The following is an 18,610-nucleotide window of genomic DNA, read 5'->3' on the forward strand; positions in this document are numbered from 1 at the left end:
TCCACATCTAGTTTAAAAATACTGCATGACAAAGTCCCCTGGGTGCCTTTTACCCAGTCCTCGTCTGTTTGCCATCAGAGTAACCATGCTCATGAATTTGTGTTTATCATTAATTTGCTTTCCATTTTACCATATGTGTTTATATCTCTGAAGAGCATGTTTAGTTTTGCATTCCCTTTTATAACATAAATGGAGTAAGTATGTGTCATTCTGAGGTTCATTTAAGTTGTATTTATTATTTTCACTGTTCAATATACCATAATTTATCAGTTTTTCTGGTATGATGGGCATTAGGGGATGTGTCTGCTTGCTTACTGTTACAGTTATAAAATAGTCTAGTGTGTGTCATTTGGGCACACATCTGTGGAAATTTATCTAGGTGTTATACCTAAACACTGAATTACTGGATCCTAAGGCATGTACATCTTCAACTTGACAATAAAATGCCAAACTGTTCTAATAACACTGCTGCCATTCATTATACATTGCTCACAACAATTAGAGAATATTTTATCATTTCATTTTCATTTTGAAATATCCCCTAATTCTGCTCACAAAAATTAGGGGATATTTTATCACTTCATAATCGTTTTTGAAATATCCCCTAATTTTTGTGAGCAGTATATAATGGTGCCTATGTCTGTGTGTATTCACCATACTTGATATAGAACTCTATATAGTCAGACTTATTTTGCCAGCATGGTAGGTAGAAAATGGTGTTTCATTTTGGTTTTCATTGACATTATTTGATTACAGATGAGGTTTAGCCTTTTTAGTCTTTCATGTCTTTGTAGATCACATCATCAAATCAAATTTGAAAAGTGAGTTTTTCTTGCCTTGTTGGCTAAGCCCTTCAGAACAATATCAGAAATGTTCTTACCGTAATGTTAGAAGGAGTCCTTTCTGTGGTTTACTCCTAAGTATAATGTTTACTATAGGTTTATTGTGGATATCCTTTCTCATGTTAAGGAGTTCCCTTCTATTCAGCGTAACTAAGTGCTTTGCTTTGTTTTCTAAACTATAAATGAATGTTGAGTTTTATTAAACACTTTCTGTAACTATTAGATAACTATATGATTTCTTATTCATAATCTGTTATTTATGATGAATTGGTTTTTTATTTGTTAACTAATTTTGCATTCCTGGGATAGCACAACTTGATCATTACATATTATACTTTTTTTTTTGCAACAGAGAGAGAAAGACAGACAGACAGATGGGGACAAGACAGACAGGAAGAGAGATGAGAAGCATCAAGTCTTTGTGTGGCACCTTAGTTGTTCATTGATTGCTTTCTCATATGTGCCTTGACCAGGGCCTACAGCAGAGCGACTGACCCCTTGCTCAAGCCAGCGACCATGGGATCAGGTCTATGATACCACATTCAAGCTAGTGACCTTGGGCTTCAAGCCAACAACCTTTGGGATCAAGCCAGTGACCGTGGGCTCATGTTTATGATCCTGCTCTCAAGTTGGTGAGCCTGTGCTCAAGCTGGCAACCTCGGGATTCCAGTCTGATGCTCTGTCCACTGTGCCACTGCCTGGTCAGGCATTACATATTATACTTTTTATGAATTGCTGAATTCTTCTGGCTGGATAGCTCAGTTGGTTAGACCATTGTTCCAAAGCTCAGAGATTGCTGGTTCGATCCCTGGTCAGGGAACATACAGCAAGTACAGTTCTGTCTCTCTCTTGCTCTCTCCTTCCTCTCTCTGAATTTCAATAAAATCAGTATTTAAATATATATATGTGAATTGCTGAATTCCATTTGTTTGGAACTTTTGTGTGTGTGTGTGTGTGTTGTACTGCTAAAAATATTTGGTTCTAGTAGTAATCTCTACTGTTTAAGAATTGTTTCTTTTTTGAGACATTTGGTAAGTTGTACAGGCATACCGTGCGATATTGCTGGATTCGTTCCAGACCACTGCAGTAGAGTATTACAATTAAGTGAGTCCTCATGTTTTTGCTGGTGGAGGGTCTTGTCTTCAATTTTTAAAAAACACAACATGTGTGAAAAGCACAATAAAGAGAAACTTGATAAACAAGGTATGCTCATATTTTTCTAAGTCTATTGTTAAATTTAATTGATTAGCATAAAGTTTATGGCAGTATTATCTTCTTGATGTCAGAACAATTTGTAGTCATTTCCTTTTTTTATTTTCTCATTCCTAATATTATTGTGTTTTCTTGCTCTTTTTTCCCTTTTATAATATTTCCAGAGGTATATTAATTTCATCAGAGTTTTCAAAGAATCAGCTTTTAGCTTTATTTTCTTTAGTGTGTTTTTTCCTGTTTTATTGATTTCTGTTCTGAGAATAAAATCTGTGATGTGTGCATACTTTGAAATTGATTAACACTTGCTTTATATGGTCAGTTCTTACATAGGCTTCCTGTGTATTTGAAAAGAATGTGTTTCCTGTAGTTGTTTTGTCTTCTATGTTAGATTTAGATTGTCAGCATTTTGGGGGAGATACTCTATACTCTTTACAAAAATTAAGGGATATTTCAAAATGAATATGAAGCTGTGAAATATCCCCTAATTTTTGTGAGCAGTTTATATCCTTATTGATATTTTTCCTGTACTTGCCCCATCAGCAAGGATCATTGAGAGGAAGAGAGATGTTCAACCCCCCACTATGATGTTGGATTGATTTCTTGTTTTGTTTTTTATCATTTTTGCTTTTCCTATTTTGAGCCTAAATATGGGTGCACATAAGCTTAAAATTGTACTATTTTCCCAGTGAGTTGAACCACTTATGATTATATAGTATCCTGCTTTTATCTCCAGTAATTTTTTTTCCCTGCGGTAAAGTCTGCTTTCTGTGATATTAATAGGGCCATGCCAGCTTTATGCCAGTTAGAATTTGCCTGGTGTAGCTGTTTCGGTCTTTCACTTTTAAACCTTTTGTATTCTTAAGCTTTAGGTATGTTTTTTAATGTGGAATATTGCTATGTGTGCTCTCATGTTAAAAATTTTACATGGGCCAAGGCTACTCAATAGGGAAAGAATTGTCTTTTCAACAAATGATGCTCGTACAACTGAATATACACATGCAGAAGTGGACCTAATAGATTAAATGGATTTCATAGATTAAAATTTTTGTGTATCAAAGGACAGTATAAAAAAGCGAAAAGATAACCTATAAAATAGGAAAAAATGTTTGCAAATATCTGATAAGGGGTTAACATTCCGAATATATTGAGGACTCTTAAAATTCAACAAAAAACTAAACAACCCTATTCAAAATCAGGAAAAGAGCTTAATAAACATTTCTTTAAAGAAGATATACAAATAGTCAACAAGCATGTGAAAAGATGCTCAATATCATTATTCATTTAGAGCAGGGATAGTCAACCTTTTTATACCTACCACCCACTTTTGTATCTCTGTTAGTAGTAAAATTTTCTAACTGTCCACTGGTTCCACAGTAATGGTGATTTATAAAGTAGGGAAGTAACTTTATAAAATTTATAAAGCAGAGTTACAGCAAGTTAAAGCATATAATAATTACTTACCAAGTACTTTATGTCGAATTTTCGCTGTTTGGCAGAATAAATCTTTATAAAACAACTTACTATAGTTAAATCTATCTTTTTATTTATACTTTGGTTGTTCCGCTACTGCCCACCATGAAAGCTGGAACGCCTACTAGTGGGCAGTAGGGACCAGGATGACTACCACTGAAGAGAAATGCAGATCAAAATTGCAAAGAGGATAGCACTTCACATCTACTAGATTACTATCATGAAAAACAAAATAAATATTGGTGAGGATGTGAAGAAATTGGAAGTCTTCTGTATTGCTAGTGGGAATGTAAAATGGTGTAGCTACTGTGGAAAAAGTTAAGCATAGAATTACTATGTGACCTAGTAATTTTACTCCTAAGTATATGTAAAGTGAGTTGAAACAGGTGTTCAAACAAAAGTTTGTAAATGAATGTTTATAACAGCACTACTCACAAAATCCAAAAATGTAAGTAATCCACATGCCCATCAGCCAATGTATAGGAAGGTAAAAGCTGTTATGGCCACACAGTGGAATATTATTTAGCCATGAAAAGGAACAGAGGAGTGGTATATGCTACAACATGGATGAACTTTAAATGTTACACTAACTTAAATAAGCCAAACCACATATTATATATGTTCATTGTTGGATTCTATTTATATGAAATAATCTAGAATAGGTAAATCTATAGAGACAGAAAGCCAGGTTAAGGGTTGCCAGGGGTGGGGAGAGATGGGAATAGGAATTGTCTGCTTAATGGTAGAGATGATGAAATTGTTCTGGAATTGTATAGTGGTGATAACCATCACCACATATTATGAAGTAAGACTGAATTGTACACTTTAAAATGGTTAAAACATGGAATATCATATTATGGAACTTTACCTCAGTAGTTTTTTTTTTTACATTTATATTGTTGACAATCTTTTTACTTAAAGAATACACACACACACACACACACACACTCACACACCAGTGAGTGGGTGCAGGCATAGACTTAATAACTTATTTTTCTTTCTGCTTTTATTTTGTCTTCTTTTACCATTAATTAGAAATCTAAGTTATAGTTTATCATCTGCCACAACTGAGATCAAACTTAACATATTGGTCATTTTATGATCTTGGTCTTTAATTCTTTTTGGTTGAGAAGATCCCCCTGCCCCACATACACACACATTTTAAATCTAATGGTTTAATTAATTATACTCTTAAGAAGCCATCACCACAGTAGTAGACATGCTAATTTGTATTCAGACTCCTGGTCCCTAATGTTAAGAAAAACCAGACTGCTAGCCTGTTTTATAACACTTTTCCCCTCCAAATTTTACCATGGTTTTCCTTTTCAAACTGCAGCTTCTGGTGGTACATAAGGCCATTATTTCACTAAACCCTCACATTTTCAAACCTAAGAAAGAAGATCATGTGTAGACATCTGAAAAAGTTATTGCAGAGAATTAACCTCCTGTCCTATCCTGAAATAATAGAGGAAATAAAGTTAAACGTTATTTCAGACTTGTAAGTTACAGCTTAACTATTTTGTTGTATTCAATTTTTGCTGGAATTTCTGTAACATTGGCTAAGGCAGCACAGCCGTAAAGATACCAGTATGTTTGTGGTGTATAAAAATAATAAAGTGTCCCTTTTAATTTGTAGGAGCCCCTCAATAGTGAAGATGATGTCAGTGACGAGGAAGGACAGGAACTCTTTGATACAGAAAATGTTGTTGTATGCCAATATGACAAGGTAAGGATTTGATCAGACTTTTTTCTGACATTTTCTCTGTTGTTATTTCTTCCCTAAACCATCCTTTCTGCCTTGTTCAAACATTTGGGCAGCTGATTGACGCCTTTCATATTTAGTTTAAACAGTGTGAATGAAAACATTGGTATAGTTTAGTAGATTATTTTAATAGTATGAGAAATTAATTTGTGAAGCCTTACATTTAAAAAATAAGTTATGGGCCCTGGCTGGTTGGCTCAGTGGTAGAGCTTCGGCCTGATGTGCGGAAGTCCCGTGTTCGATTCCCGACCAAGGCACACAGGAGAGGCGCCCATCTGCTTCTCCACCCCTCCCCCTCTCCTTCCTCTCTGTCTCTCTCTTCCCCTCCCGCAGCCAAGGCTCCATTGGAGCAAAAGATGGCCCGGGCGCTGGGGATGGCTTCTTGGCCTCTGCCCCGGGCGCTAGAGTGGCTCTGGTCGCAACAGAGCGACGCCCCGGAGGGGCAGAGCATCACCCCCTGGTGGGCAGAGCATCGCCCCCTGGTGGGCGTGCCTGGTGGATCCCGGTCGGGCGCATGTGGGAGTCTGTCTGACTGTCTCTCCTGGTTTCCGGCTTCAGAAAAATACAAAAAAAAAAAAGTTATGAATGACATCATGAGGAGATTCCCATCCTATTAACGAAGTAAACAGATCCAGCCCCTTTTGAGTTGTCCTTTAACATCAGTAATAAGTCAGGGATAATTCTCTTTCCTTTAGCTTCAGTTACCTCAAAGCTAAAAGGGTTTAATTGAATCTCTGCAATTTTTTTTCTTACTAAGGAGAGAACTAGGACAATAAACAAGACTGACAGGTATTTTTACTGAAAATTATTTTTGTGTTTGGTATCATTAAAGAATTTTTGAACAGGGTGCTGTGAGAATTAGCTTTTGACTCCTTGATTTTTTCTTAAAAAGGGTGCTACTTTCCAAGTATTTTTGTTGTAGTTATTGGCATTATTGAGAGTTTTATTATTTATTGAAACATTTAATTTGGAATAAAATTTATTTTCTAACTATAATAATTAAATGTATAATAAATACAGATTATATTGCATTTATAATTTAATTTCGGTAGTGGTCTTTACCAAATACTAACAAAAGCAATTGGATTTTGCTTTTAAACACTACTCATTTAGTAAATGAGTATTTATTAAGTACCTAAATGTACCAGGCACTGGCACAGTAGTCATGATCATACAAAGTTTTTGTTTTGCATGAATTTCTTTCATAAATGATGAAAATCTTAAATTTGTATTGCTTTAGTAGGAATGAATGTTTTCCTACATGCTTATTGCACACAGATCTGTAGGGAAAATGTCAAGACAATGGATCTTGTCATTTCCTAAAGAAAAGGTAAAGTCAAGCCTCTTATATCCCAGTGAAATTATAGAATAAACTTGGTGAGGTCACTGATTCAGAATTATGAGAACATTCACGTTTGTAGATTGATTTCTAGGTAATTGTTCTTAACACCCTCTACCAGGCACATTATAACGAATGTAATTTCTTGTGTTCATGTACAGAAGAGTATTCAGGTTAAAACAGGAAATAACAATAATCTTTTGTCAAGAAGTCTCACGGGAACCCATTGCAACCAGATTTTTCAGAATACAATTTCATAATAACAAGATGTCAGATTTATTCGCCAAGATTACACTTCTGCCCTGGCCTGATTGGTTAGAGTGTCATCCTGATACACAAAGGTTGCCAGTTCGATCCCCAGTCAGGACACATATAGATACAGATCAGTGTTTCTCTCTCTGTGTCTCCCTTCCTCCCTCTCTAAAATCAATAAAATTTAAAAAAAATAAAAAAGAATGCTTCTAAATATTTTTGTATTATATGAGAATGGTTGTATTCTCCTTTGGTACAAATTCTACACATAATATCATATTTCAAATGTTAAAATTGGTTATTTTGATGTTTCAAACTAAGAAATTGAAAGCTTTAATTGTTGAATAAAAAAGTTTTAAAGTTTGCAGAGATCTAATCTTTTTTTTAGAAATAAATGATTTCTGGAGATTGGGAGTTTTAGTTTTGATTATTTTTTTTGTCAACAGTAAAGGATGGTGGTGTTCTATGACTGGTTAATGCGGTTGGCTAGGCCCTGGCCGGTCAGCTAGGTCGGTTAAGAGCGTCGTCCTGAAAATAGGGTTGCAGGTTTGATCCCCAGTCAGGGCGCACACGCTTCCAGGGTGCCCAGGAATGCACGAGTGAGTGGAACAACAGATGAATGCTTCCCTTCCCCTCCCCTCTCTCTCCCTTCCTGTCTCTGTCTGAAATCATTAAAAACTAAGCCTTGGCTGGATAGCTTGGTCGGTTGGAGCGTCTTCCCTGGAGCCTGGAGGTTGCTGGTCTGATTTCCTTGTCAGAGCACATACAGGAGCAGCAAGGTGTTCCTGTCTCTTTCTCCTGGCCTCTCTTTCTTTAAAAAAAATTTTTTTAATTATTTTTTAAGATTCTTTTACTTTAGAGAGGAGAGAGAGAGAGAGAGAGAGAGACGGGGGAGGAGCAGGAAGCATCGACTCCCATATGTGCCTTGACCAGGCAAGCCCAGGGTTTTGAACCGGCGACCTCAGCATTCTAGGTCAATGCTTTATCCACGGTGCCACCACACGTCAGGCCTGCCTCTCTCTCTCCCAAAAAAAAGGGGGTGTTGGATATATTTTGAGCCAACTTGAATTTTAGTTTATTTTTGAAGCCTAAACTTTAGAAAGTCAATAATGAGTCAGTATTAGAAGCGATCACAGAAAGAAGTAATGAAGTTTGTGTTGCTAATCAATTTAGAATTTTAGTTCAACCTCATAATGAAGCAGAGTTTTCCCTCAAGTATGGGTAGGTAAGTACTGATGCATCAGGTGTTGAGGCTTCAGCCTTACTTATAGGACATTTTTCTTAATATATTTGCTGTTAGGAAATTTAAGAGGTCTGTTTCCTTCACGAAGGGCATAGGGCCAATAATTTTTTGTCGTTATATTTTATGATTTTATTCAAATGAAAATATTTACCATTTATTACTCAATAGGACTTCATGCTGAGTATATGGGCTATTATTTGCTTTTTGTAAATTGTCTTATAGCAAAATACAATTAATTTTTTTACTTCTCTGTGGAACTCCTTTTTCCTGCCTACTTTCCACTTTCTTGTTTATATGATGCTGTTGTCTTGCAGGTTGCATCCGCTCAGTTCATGCTGGAAGCAAGTTTGTATACCTATTTTTAGGATAGTTTGCGAATACTTTCTCTACAGGATGCCAAAGAAAAGATGTGGCAGAGGTCTTTTCATACAACAGTTTCATACAACAAATATTATCTGAGTGTCTGTGTTGTCCCAGGGCACTGTTCTAATCTAAGAGATTGAGATACACTAGTGAACAAAACTACTGTAAATAATCCCCGTTATTGGGAAGCTTACTGTATTCCATGGAGACAGATGTTAAAACATAATTAATATGGTGTGTTAGAAGCTGATAATTGGTATGGAAAATAAGGAGTGGGAGAAGGGACAGGTTACAGTTTTAAATAGGGTAGCCATGCTAAAATCTTTTGAGAAGATGACATTTAAACAGACTTAAAGAAGGTTAGCCTTATCATGTGGTGGCAGAGCCTGCCTGTTGTGTGTGGAGCAGCAAGAGGCCGTGTGGTTTGACTCAGGGAGGGTGCAGTATAGTCGTAGATGAAGTCAGAGGTAAGTGAGGGCAGAGTGTGGGACTTTGTGAGGATAGAGCCTCTTATTCTGTGTGGATTGGGAAGCTATTGGAAGATTTCAGATGAACAAATGTGGTATTACATTTTAATTTTAAAATGGTTACTTTTCATTCTTTGTTGAGATCAAAGTATTTGGAGGAAGTAAAGGTTGAAACAGGGAGACTAATAGAAGGATACTGTAGTAATCCAAGTGAGAGAAGGATGACTCAGGCTAGGGTGGTAGTATTAGAAATACAGTAATGGCGAAAAGCAGTTGCATCTTGGTTGTGTTTTGAAGGAAGACTCAACAGGAATTCCTGACTCTTTTTAGATGTGCGATAGAAAAGTAAAAGAGGAGTCAAGAATGACTCCCAAGATTTTTGATGAGTAACTGAAAGAAGAATGGTGATGTCATCAACTGAGATGGGAAAGTCTGCAGATGGAGTAGGTTTAAGAGACGGGAGCAGTTGGTTTTGGATATGTCTGTTAGACATCCAAATGATCCATCTTAAGATGTTAATTTTTTTTTTTTTCCATTTTTCTGAAGCTGGAAACAGGGAGAGACAGTCAGACAGACTCCCGCATGCGCCCGACCGGGATCCACCCGGCACGCCCACCAGGGGCGACGCTCTGCCCATCCTGGGCGTCGCCATGTTGCGACCAGAGCCACTCTAGCGCCTGAGGCAGAGGCCACAGAGCCATCCCCAGCGCCCGGGCCATCTTTGCTCCAATGGAGCCTTGGCTGCGGGAGGGGAAGAGAGAGACAGAGAGGAAAGCGCGGCGGAGGGGTGGAGAAGCAAATGGGCGCTTCTCCTGTATGCCCTGGCCGGGAATCGAACCCGGGTCCTCCGCACGCTAGGCCGACGCTCTACCGCTGAGCCAACCAGCCAGGGCCAAGATGTTAATTTTAATATCTACAAAGTGTATTTAGACCAGAGCTAGTAGACCAATAAATCCAAGACTTTGCTCCGACTACTATTGTAACTTTTTTGTGTTCTGTCTTAATGGTAAGAGAACTAGAATAAACACACATACTTTAAGTCAGTAATATAGAGGAAGAGTATGGATTGAATGTGGTTTTCAAATATATGAAGTTTCTTGATTTTTTAAAAAATTTATTGACTTCAGAAAGAAAGTGGGGGAGAGAGAGAAAAAGAAATAATTGACCAGTTTTTATATGTGCCCTGACAGGGGATTGAATCTGCAACCTTTGTGTGTAGTATTGGGATGGCACTCTGACCAATCAAACTGTCTGGCCAGAGCTCTTTAATTTTTCTTTCTTTATTTTTTTAAATTCCAAAAGGCAGAACTAGGATCAGTCAGTAGAAGTTTGAAGGAAGCAGATTTCAGTAAAGTGTAAAGTATGAAGACTTATAAAAGAGTTGTCCCAGAAAGGAGTAACATAATCTGTAATTTTCTGCCTTTCACTTTTAATCAATTTAAGCAGGCACTGAACAGCAATTTGTCAAGAATATGCCATGGAGAATGTTTACACTGGGAGTTTAGTCTGTGGAATTTTAGGAATAGGGCCTCAGAAAATACCTGTATATACTGAGCATTTCTGCATTATTATTTAAAACAGCTTGACTTAGTAGAAAGCATATTGGACCCAGACTCGAGAATTATTTTAATGGCAGTATGCCCTTGGTCAAGTCATTTAACCTCTCCAGGCTGTAGTTTTCTTTTGAAAATGAAATTCTGAACTACTTGATTTGAGATCCCTTTAGTTCAAAGTAGAAGAACCATGGGTCCTTCTTTGAAGAGGATGTGAGCTTGAACTGAACATTGAATAATGAGTGGGACTTAATGGAGAAAGAAAGATGGGTCGTTTTAGTTGATTAAATTTTACAACTCTCTTTCCCCCTAAATGCATGAAATTGTACACCTGGCCCAGTTAGAACGCTGTCCTTCTCTCTTGGGCTTAACTGGATATGTTTTTGAATTCTGGGTTGAGTGGCTGGATAGTTAGTATTACTTGTCATATGTTCGTTAAATGCTGCAATGAATTGAAGTCTTGAAAACAGTAAACTATAAGGAGTTTTACTGTGTAGAATCAGTTCATGTTTGCATATACTTTAAAAATAATACAAGAAATGTCTGTGGGGTGCCATTGGGAATTAATCAGAAGGTATACTTTCAGCTGATGAGAATAGGGGAAGCGTTTTGGAGGACACAGACAGCATTTTTAGGTGGATTTTGAAATAAGAATCGGATTTTTAAAACTAGAAGCAAAGGCAGATACTTTTTTTTGATTGAAATATAGTCTTTGAGTAATATGAAGGTAAGAATTAGGCTTGGAAAGGTAAGTTTTTACCAGGTCACTTAGAAATAGAAATAGTCAGCAGAGGTAATTGGTTAGACGTGTGCTTCTGGCAGCAATGTTTATAAGATGATGGGAAGGAAGGGAAGAGTGAAGGCATGGGAATCAGTTTGAAAGTTACTGTAATAAATCAGATGGCAGGAAGCTATTGATGTGGTAACTAGATTATTGTTGGCCTTGGAGTAGATAGTTGCCAGGTGTCCTGAAGATCACTAAAGTAGAATTAGAGATAAAGTAAATAGAGGTTTAAAATACTAATATTTAGTATGGATACTAATACAATGAGGGTATAGTAGTAGAAGGGTGAGCAATGTGGAAATTGTTTCTACATGTGAGGAAGAGGAAGAGCATTTTTGTAAACATGGTACGAATATTGAGGAAAAATACTGTCCTGGTGATCAGTAGTTAGAGGCATGAAGAAAAGCCTAACGTTAAGTAAGTGGTGTACATGTAAATGGAGTTATTAGAGCAAAGGCAAAACATTTCCTGTGAAAAGAGGACACATGTATATGCAAACCTGGTAGAGAGATTTTACAGAGAAATATGAACTGCTTTAATGAACACAAGAACCAAGAGTTGTAAAAAACACTAGTTATAGATTTTTTTTTTAAAAATCCACCTAGTGAGTGGTTTGTTTGTTTTGATCAAGTTAAACTTTATTTAAAAACCAGTCCTACCACATTGTAAGAAAACTGGAGAATTCACAAGTATTTGGAGATTAAACAACATGCTACTGAACAACCAATGGGTCAATGAAGAAATCTAAGGAGAAATAAATACCTTGAGACAAATGAAAATGGAAATACAGTGTAACATATTAAATCTTATGGATGCAGAAAAGCAATTCTGAGAAGTTTGTAAAGATGCCTACATTAAGAAACAAGGAAAGATCTCACACAACGTAACTTGACATCTCCGGGAACGAGAAAAGGAACATACGGAGCACAAAGTTAGTAGGAGGAAGGAAACAATAAAGATCAGAGAAGAAATAAATGAAAAGGAGATTAAAAGAGAATAGAAAAGATCAATAAAAGTAAGAGCTGGTTCTTTGAAAAGATAACATTGTTTAATCTATTGCTGGACTCGCCAAGGAAAGAGAGAGGACTCAAATAAAATCAGAAGCAAGATACCACGGAAATACAAAGGATCCTAAGAGACTGCTGTGAACATTTACATGTGAACATATTGACCAATATAGAAGAAATGAATTAAATTCCTAGAAACATATAACCTTTCAAACTGAATCATGAAGAAATAGGAAATCTGAACAGACCGATCTCCTTAAGGAAATTGAAGCAGTAATTAGAAACTTCTCAACAAATAAAAGTCCAGGATGAAACAGCTTCACTGGTGAATTCTACCAAACATACAAAGAGGAATTAATGCCAATTTTTCTCAGTCTTCCAAAAAATAGAACAGAAGGGAATACTTCAAAATTCATTTTACCAAAACCAGAGAAGGACACCAGTATCCTTGTTGAACACAGATGCAAAAATCCTCAACAAAATACTGGCAAACTGAATTCAATAATACAGTAAAAGGATCATATACCATGGCCAAGTGGGATTTATTTCAGGGATGCAGGGATGGTTCAACACCCTTAAATCAGTGTAACACAGCACATTAACAAAATGAAGGATCAAAGCCATATGATTAAATTGAGTGTCCATTTATGATAAAAACTCAACAAAGTGGTTAAAGAGGGAATGAACCTTAATTTAAAGGACATACATGACAAGCCCACAGCAAGTATCATACTCAGTGGTGAAAAGCTGAAAGCTTTTCTGATAAGATCAGAAACAAGTCAAGGGTGTCCTCTTTTACCACTTTTATTTAACATAACATTGGAAGCCCTAACTAGAGCAATTAAGCAAGAAAAAGAAATAAAACTTACTCAAATTAGAAAGGAAGAAATAAAACTGTCACTATTTGCAGATGACATAGAAAACCCTAAAGACTCCACCAAAAAACTGTTAGAACTGTTAAATTCAGTCAAGGTACAATATATAAAATCAAAATGGAAAAATTTACTACATTTCTATACATTGATAATGAACTGTCATAAAGAGGAATTAAGAAAAACAATCCCATTTACAATTGTATCAAAAAGAATAAAATACCCAGGAGTGAATTTAACCAAGGAGAAAAACATGTACACAAAAACTAAAGATACTGATGCAAGAAATTGAAGACATAAATTAATGGAAAGATATTTTTGCTCACGGACTGGAAGAATTGTTAAAATGGCCATAATGCCAATCTACAGATTTGGTGCGGTCTCTATCAGAATTCCAATGATACTTTTCACAGATACAGAACAAATCTAAAATTTGTATGAACCATAAAAGACTCTTCCGCCAAAGCAATTTTGATGAGCAACAAAGCTGCAGTTACCACGTTTCCTTGTGTCAAACTATATTACACAGGTATAGGAATCAAAACAGTATGGTACTGGCATAAAGACAGACACATATAAACAGAACAGGAAAGAGAGCCCAGAGCTGAACCCATGTGTAGATGTTAGGACAAAAGCCAAAAATACACAGTGTGTAAGGGATAGTCTCTTCAATTAATGGTATTGGCAAAATTGGACCACTATTGCACCATACCTAAAAATCAATTCAAAATAAATGAAAGACTTGACTGTTGAGACCTGAAACTTTAAAATTCCTAGAACATGTAGGTGGTAAGCTCCTTAACATCAGTCTTGATTTTTTTCGATTTGACAACAAAAGCAAACACAACACAAGCAAAAATAATTAATTGTGGGACTATGTCCAACTAAAAAGCTTCTGCACAGCAAAGGAAACTACCAAAAAAATGAAAAGGCAACCTACTGAATGGGAGAAAATATTTGCAAGTCATATCTGATAAGAGGCTATTCAAAATACATAAATAACTATAACTCAGTAGCAAAAATACTGTCTGATTAAAAAATGGGCTGAAGATCTGAATAGACAGTTTTCTAAAGAGGATATACAAATGGCCAATCCATAAACAAAAAGGTGCTCAACATGACTAATCAGGGAATTTGCAAATCAAAATCACAATGGGCTATTATCATTAATATTACCTGTTAGAGCGGTTGTTATAAAAAAGACAAGTAACAAGTGTTGGCGAGGATGTGGAAAAAAGGGCACCCTTGTGCACTGTTGGTGGGAAATGTAAATTGGCACAGACACTATGGTAAACATGGAGGTTCCTCAAAAAGTTAAAAATAATAACATCATATAATCCTACAGTTTCACTTCTGGGTATTTATTCAAAGGAAACAACACTAACTGGAAAAGAAATATGACCCATATTCATTGCAGCATTATTTATGAAAGCCAGGACATGGAAAAAAGTGTCCACTGATGGATGAATGGTTAAAGAAATAGTGATATATATAAAATGGAACATTACTCAACCATAATAAAGAATGAAGTCTTGCCATTTATAACAATGTGGATGGACCTTGAGAGCATCATTCTAAGTAAAGTCAGTCAGACAAAGGCCAATACCATAGATCTCATTTACATGTAAAATCTAGAGGATAGATTGATTACCACCAGATGAGGGATGGGTGATGGTGGTCAAGGGTACAAACTTCCAGTTATAAAATAAATAAGGCAGGGAATATAATGTACAGCATGGTGACTGTAGTTAATAGTGTGTGATATATATATATAATATATATATATTATATATATATATATATGAAAGTTGCTCAAAGAGTGGATCTTAAAAGTTCTTATCACAAGAAAAAAAAAGTTGTAACTGTAGTGATGAATGGTAACTAGATTTATTGTGATTATTTCTCAATATATAAAAATGTTGAATCGTTGTACACCTGAAAGTAATAGAATGTTAATGTCAATTAAGAAACCAGTTTGTAAATGCAGTAATGTACAAGACCAGGATTCTTGGTGTGCGAATGGGTTTTTTTGTTGTTTGTTTCCTCTGTCTTTTGATTGTATCTGTTACCTTTTTTTGTTTCTTTATTTAGATACACAGAAGTAAAAACAAGTGGAAATTTCATCTCAAGGATGGCATTATGAATCTTAACGGAAGAGATTATATATTTTCCAAAGCCATTGGAGATGCAGAATGGTGAAGAGTTAGTTCTTTTCTTTTATAAATAAAACAAAAGAAACTTAAAAAAAATTTTAAAGTAAACAGTAAGACACTTGGGACATACTTCAACCAAAACTTCTGCATGTCAGCAAAAGTGCAGTAGAAGCAAAGCTACCGGAACAAAGAGACCTGGACAGCATAGACACTACTTGTAACTGGCAAGCCATGGAACTGTAGCATCTGGGGTTGTGGGGGGGGGGGGGGCTAGGGTTTTGTGTAGGAAACCCATATTGTTCATTTTAAATACAGGTACCTGCCACCGGTATTAGCATGTAAAGCTTTGTCAATATTCCTTCCTCCAACTTGGATTCAATCAGAAATAGAATGAACTGAAGGAACTTCCCTTTTGATAGATTGAAATGAAACTGCTTAATGTATGTGGTTATATTTGGTATAAATTGTGTGAGCTTTTTACAAAAGGGCAAGAATTATGGTGTTGGATTTTAATTCACTTGTATAAGGAAACAATTTAGAAATAGGTCTTAAATATTTTTACTTGCTGTTCTCCCACAATAATATATACCTCTTCCTTCCCTGCTTTATGAAACATCTACTTAGAGTTAAAGGAAGTAATCAGTGATCACAGTTTGGAGACAAAATTTGACCCTGGAATGGATATTTATTTTAATTAGGTTTTTATATTCATTAAACTAGACTCGGGTCTCATCTGAGTTGAGCGGAACTAAAATTACAACTTCAGTTTCCTTACAGAAAAGTTGTAATTGTTTCTTTTAGTCTCACACCTTAAAAAAGAAACCCCAAAGTGGCTCCTTAGAATATGGTTTATTTCACAAAGTTATCCAGCTGAAGTTACATACATGTGAAGAGATACAGACTTTTTCCAGTTGGGCTAAAGTGTATGCTTATTTTATGTGTTTGGTCTTGAAGCTAAACAAACATTCAGATAACATTCTGTGCATTGGCTGAAGCATTGGGCAGGTGGTGAGGATCTGGATTTTTATTAAACAATTTAGTAATTATAAAAGTTTCTTGTGTTTACTAGTAAATAATTTTAAAGCTATTTTAATTGAACAAATTTTTTAAAATGCAACTTTGTAATCTGAGGACAATTTTGGGGTCCGAGAAGGTGGGCCACTAAGTACTACATATTTACCTCTTTCAGTTGGTGGCCCTTCCTGGCCATTAATAATATAGACATGGGCTCCAGTTTGCACATTGGGAAGAAAGCATATACATTTGACTTATATTAAAAATAATAGAAACTTACTATTTATATGAAGAATGCATAGCTCTGTTCTGTGAGGGCTCTAGAGCACACTGGCAGTACTGTGCTGTGTGAACTAGTTGCCTGGGAGACTGAGAAGAACACTTGTCTTCACCTTTGTGTTCTTACAGGTAATTCTGTTCATGGTATACTGGCAGAATTCACATGTGTTTTAAGTTACTTTTGTATATTGATTTTTTTTAAGTCTTCCATTTTTGTCTTCCTTTTATTTGCCTATGTGTTTCCAGAAGTAACATAGAAACACTTAAAAGTACATTGCAAAGAAAAACTGTGAGCTTATTATATATTGTAGTTTTTTTTAACACAAATCTTTACACTTTTCAAAAAGGCTAACTAATCTTTTTTTTTTTTTTTTTGGCTATTTCCCACCACACATACCAAGTCGGTCCCATTAACTTACGTTCTGAACTTTGGTGTAAATGGTGGTTTCTAGCATGCTAGTAGTTTTGCTTTATTTAGATGCTAGAACTGGTAATACGGTTTTTATTTTTACTATAACTTTGTTTTTTGGAGGGGAGATTTATTAGTTTACCCCACTACTCAAAGCACACAGTTTATTTTGTTTTTTATTGAGACTGGGAAGGTGGGGGTGAAATCACAGAAGTCCTGTTCAGTTGTCCTTCAGTGTAGTTGATAGATTTCCATTTGTCTGATGAAGAATCAGCGACCTGAACTACCTATAAAAGCTGAGCAGTGCTGCAGTGTTGATGGAAACCCTTTGTCTATCTCGTAGTTCTGTGGCTACTGAACTGGGTATTATTACATGATATTCAGCTCATGTTTTGAGCCCTCTATGTAGACAAATACTCGTATTCACAGTAGAATTGTATACTGGCCTGTTTTTATAATGTTATTTTCAAACATGAAAAACCACTGCTTTCAGAGTGATTCACTAGGGTTGTTTGAAGCAGGAAATAACTATTTGTGTTTGCACTTGTGTATTGCATATTAATTGCGGCATACTTGGCAAATGCTTTTCTTTTACCTGTGAAAATTCTGAAAGCCAGTCCAGACAACAGTGCATACCAAATTGTGCTCTTACATATTACTGCATTGTGTTCCTTTTTAATCAAATAGCATGTTTTAGTTTTATTATAGTGGCTTGCTATAAGAATGCCACTTGCTTATCTTTTATTGTACTTGAATTCTTAATCATGCTTTTAACATATTTAAAAAACCATTTCATTACGTCCTATAAAAATGTCATTCCTACAAAAAGGCAAGGATTCCCACTTCAGAATTTTCAAATGGAAATGTTTATTCAAAGATGGAAAATAGTTCAGGCTTGTTTTTATGAAAATAGGCAAAGGTTTCAGAAGAGGATTTGTTCAGATTTGCACAGATTGTGGCGGCACCTTTTATTTAAAAGAAATTAGTGTTAGCAGTGCTAAGGAAAATGTACACAGAATTACTTCACGACGTGTGGGCATGTGTGCCTTTCCGTGTATTGACTCTCCTCGGTGGTCAGTGGGATAATCAGACCATATGAATGCTGAGAGCACATTGAATTTCTGTGGAGAGCCACATTGGGCTAAAGCAACTCTCTAATGTGCAATTAGTTTCTAGAGTAAACTGTCTGTTATATTATGGGGATCTTTATATTGGGCTTTTATTTTTTTAAATGTTCACATTTCTTTCTGTTCATTAAATGTCATAATACCACATTTATATTGTTGCCTCTTTTAAAGCCACCTTGATGTTGTTCTTCTAGGATCACATCAAGACCTGAGCAGTGTATATAGTGATTAAAATGTGTTTTTGAAGAGCATATTCTAATAGATTCTGGTTTTAGACGTCAAGAACATAAAAATATAATAGCTTTTGTATAAAGATTTTCTTTTGCTACAATGAAAATCAAGGATTTGGTTTTCTTATTTTTTCCTCTTGTTTTTTATGGAAGAAGAAAAAGGTTCTCTCATCTAAGAGTAATTTTTGATTATCTTATAGCAATAATGTCACCATTCTTTTCAGAAGATAAA

At 35.8% G+C, this 18,610-nt stretch overlaps 1 protein-coding gene across 1 annotated transcript in view; it reads left to right on the forward strand.

Moving 5' to 3' along the window:
- GTF2A1 (general transcription factor IIA subunit 1) overlaps window positions 1–15,891 on the forward strand; it is a 44,956-nt gene extending 29,065 nt beyond the window's left edge. The window contains exons 8-9 of the mRNA XM_066274858.1: window positions 5,161–5,250; window positions 15,258–15,891. Coding sequence (XP_066130955.1) covers window positions 5,161–5,250; window positions 15,258–15,365 — 198 coding nt within the window. The 3' untranslated portion in view covers window positions 15,366–15,891. The remainder of the gene's footprint in view (window positions 1–5,160; window positions 5,251–15,257) is intronic.
- The last annotated feature ends 2,719 nt before the right edge of the window (window positions 15,892–18,610 follow it).

This window comes from Saccopteryx bilineata, chromosome 4 (genome assembly GCF_036850765.1).
Source record: "Saccopteryx bilineata isolate mSacBil1 chromosome 4, mSacBil1_pri_phased_curated, whole genome shotgun sequence".
Taxonomy (NCBI): Eukaryota; Metazoa; Chordata; class Mammalia; order Chiroptera; family Emballonuridae; genus Saccopteryx; species Saccopteryx bilineata.